The 1,893-nt window shown below is 31.7% G+C and overlaps 1 protein-coding gene across 1 annotated transcript in view; it reads left to right on the forward strand.

Annotated features, from left to right (window-relative positions):
• Positions 1 to 886, forward strand: part of LOC122265822 (cytoplasmic tyrosine-protein kinase BMX-like) — a 15,072-nt gene extending 14,186 nt beyond the window's left edge. Inside the window, exon 6 of the mRNA XM_043035253.2 lies at positions 12 to 886. Coding sequence (XP_042891187.2) covers positions 12 to 763 — 752 coding nt within the window. The 3' untranslated portion in view covers positions 764 to 886. The remainder of the gene's footprint in view (positions 1 to 11) is intronic.
• The last annotated feature ends 1,007 nt before the right edge of the window (positions 887 to 1,893 follow it).

A 1,893-nucleotide genomic window follows, 5' to 3' on the forward strand; every position in this document is an offset into this window, starting at 1 on the left:
TTCGTTGGAAGATGTAACACGACAGTTGGAGCATTACAGAGAGGATTACGAAATCAGCATCAGGAATCCTTCAGCCTTGCTGCTTCAGTCTGCTGATAAGTGCATTGGCAAGGGCCATTTTGGAGAAACGTTCCTTATCAACTGGAAGGACCAACCTGCCGTTCTGAAGCGTCCAACCGAGAATGGCAGCTTCGCTCAATTCTCAAAGGAGTACAACACCCTTCTTCATCTGGAGGGTGCTGGTGGGGCTCCTCTTCCGCTATGTCTCGTTGAGAATCCCTACTTCGTGCTTATGTCATACAGGGGGTCAAAAACCTTGCATGATGCGCTGCTGGAGTGGTCTTGGGACAAGGCGTCCGTAGTGCAAACCTGCATCAACGTGTGCCAGCGCGTGTCCGAGGTGCACCAGAGGGGCTTCGTCCACTGCGACATTGACAGTGCAAATCTTATCGTAGGAGAAGACTTGGACATCAGTGTTATTGACTTCGGCAATGCCACGAGGATCGGGGGTTACCCCCGTTATCCCAACGAGCGTCGGTGCCAATGGCAGGCTCCCGAACTATACGAGTTCTATCCAATCAGCGCCAAGGCCGACACCTACTCGGTGGGGGCCATCCTCAGGCAGCTCTTCAGCAAGGTGGAACACGTCACCGGGATGGAAGATGTCCTGAGAGCCGCTGTTCATCCGGATCCGGAACAGCGTCCTTCCCTAACGGAAGTCATCGAGGCGCTGAAAAGCCTTGACATCGGACAGAGTCGCTGAGCAATGGGGTAAACTTAGCCACTGAATATCTCTATATGATAAGTATACAACAAAAAAGTATGTAAACAGATAAAAAATAACAAAAATAATTAAAACAAAATGTATGATAAAAAGATAAACAAAAACAAAATGTATGATAAAAAAATAAACAAAAACAAAGATAAATAAAAAATATAGATATAGATAAAAATATGATGAAAGATAAACAATAACAAATATATATACATACAAACACTCTCTTTCTCTCTCTCTCTCTCTCTCTCTCTCTCTCTCTCTCTCTCTATATATATATATATATATATATATATATATATTTATATATATATATATATATATTTTTTTTTTATATATATATATATATTTATATATATATATATATATATATATATAATATATATATATATATATACATATATACATTGATGTAGAATGAAATTTTAGACAAGATCTTGATGTAACCCACGGCCGGAATCGATCCTACACTCCTCGCCTTACGGGTACACAAAACAGACGAACGTCATGAATGACGTGTAAATTAATCCATCTGCCGACACCATCCCGGAGGGGGTGATAACGGACCTAATTCTATCTTGGCCGTGAGTTTAACAGATAAACGAAATCTTAGACTTACATATATATATATATATATATATATATATATATAATATATATATATATATATATAAATATATATATATATTACATATTATATATATATACATATATATTATATATATATATATATAATATACATATACATATATATATATATATATATATATATATATATATTTATATATATATATATATATATATATATAATAGTATATATATATATATATATACATATGTGTATATATATATATATTTATATATATATATATATATATAATATATATATATATATATATATACACATATATATATATATAATATATATATATATATATATATATATATATATATTATATATAATGTATGTATTATATATATGTATATATATATATATATATATATATATATATATATATATATATATATATATATATATGTATATATATATACACACACACACACACACACACACACACATATATATATTTTATATATATATATATATATATATATAT

Source organism: Penaeus japonicus, unplaced genomic scaffold, assembly GCF_977035675.1.
Source record: "Penaeus japonicus unplaced genomic scaffold, GWHDUDI00000001_assembly GWHDUDI00000006, whole genome shotgun sequence".
Classification (NCBI taxonomy): domain Eukaryota; kingdom Metazoa; phylum Arthropoda; class Malacostraca; order Decapoda; family Penaeidae; genus Penaeus; species Penaeus japonicus.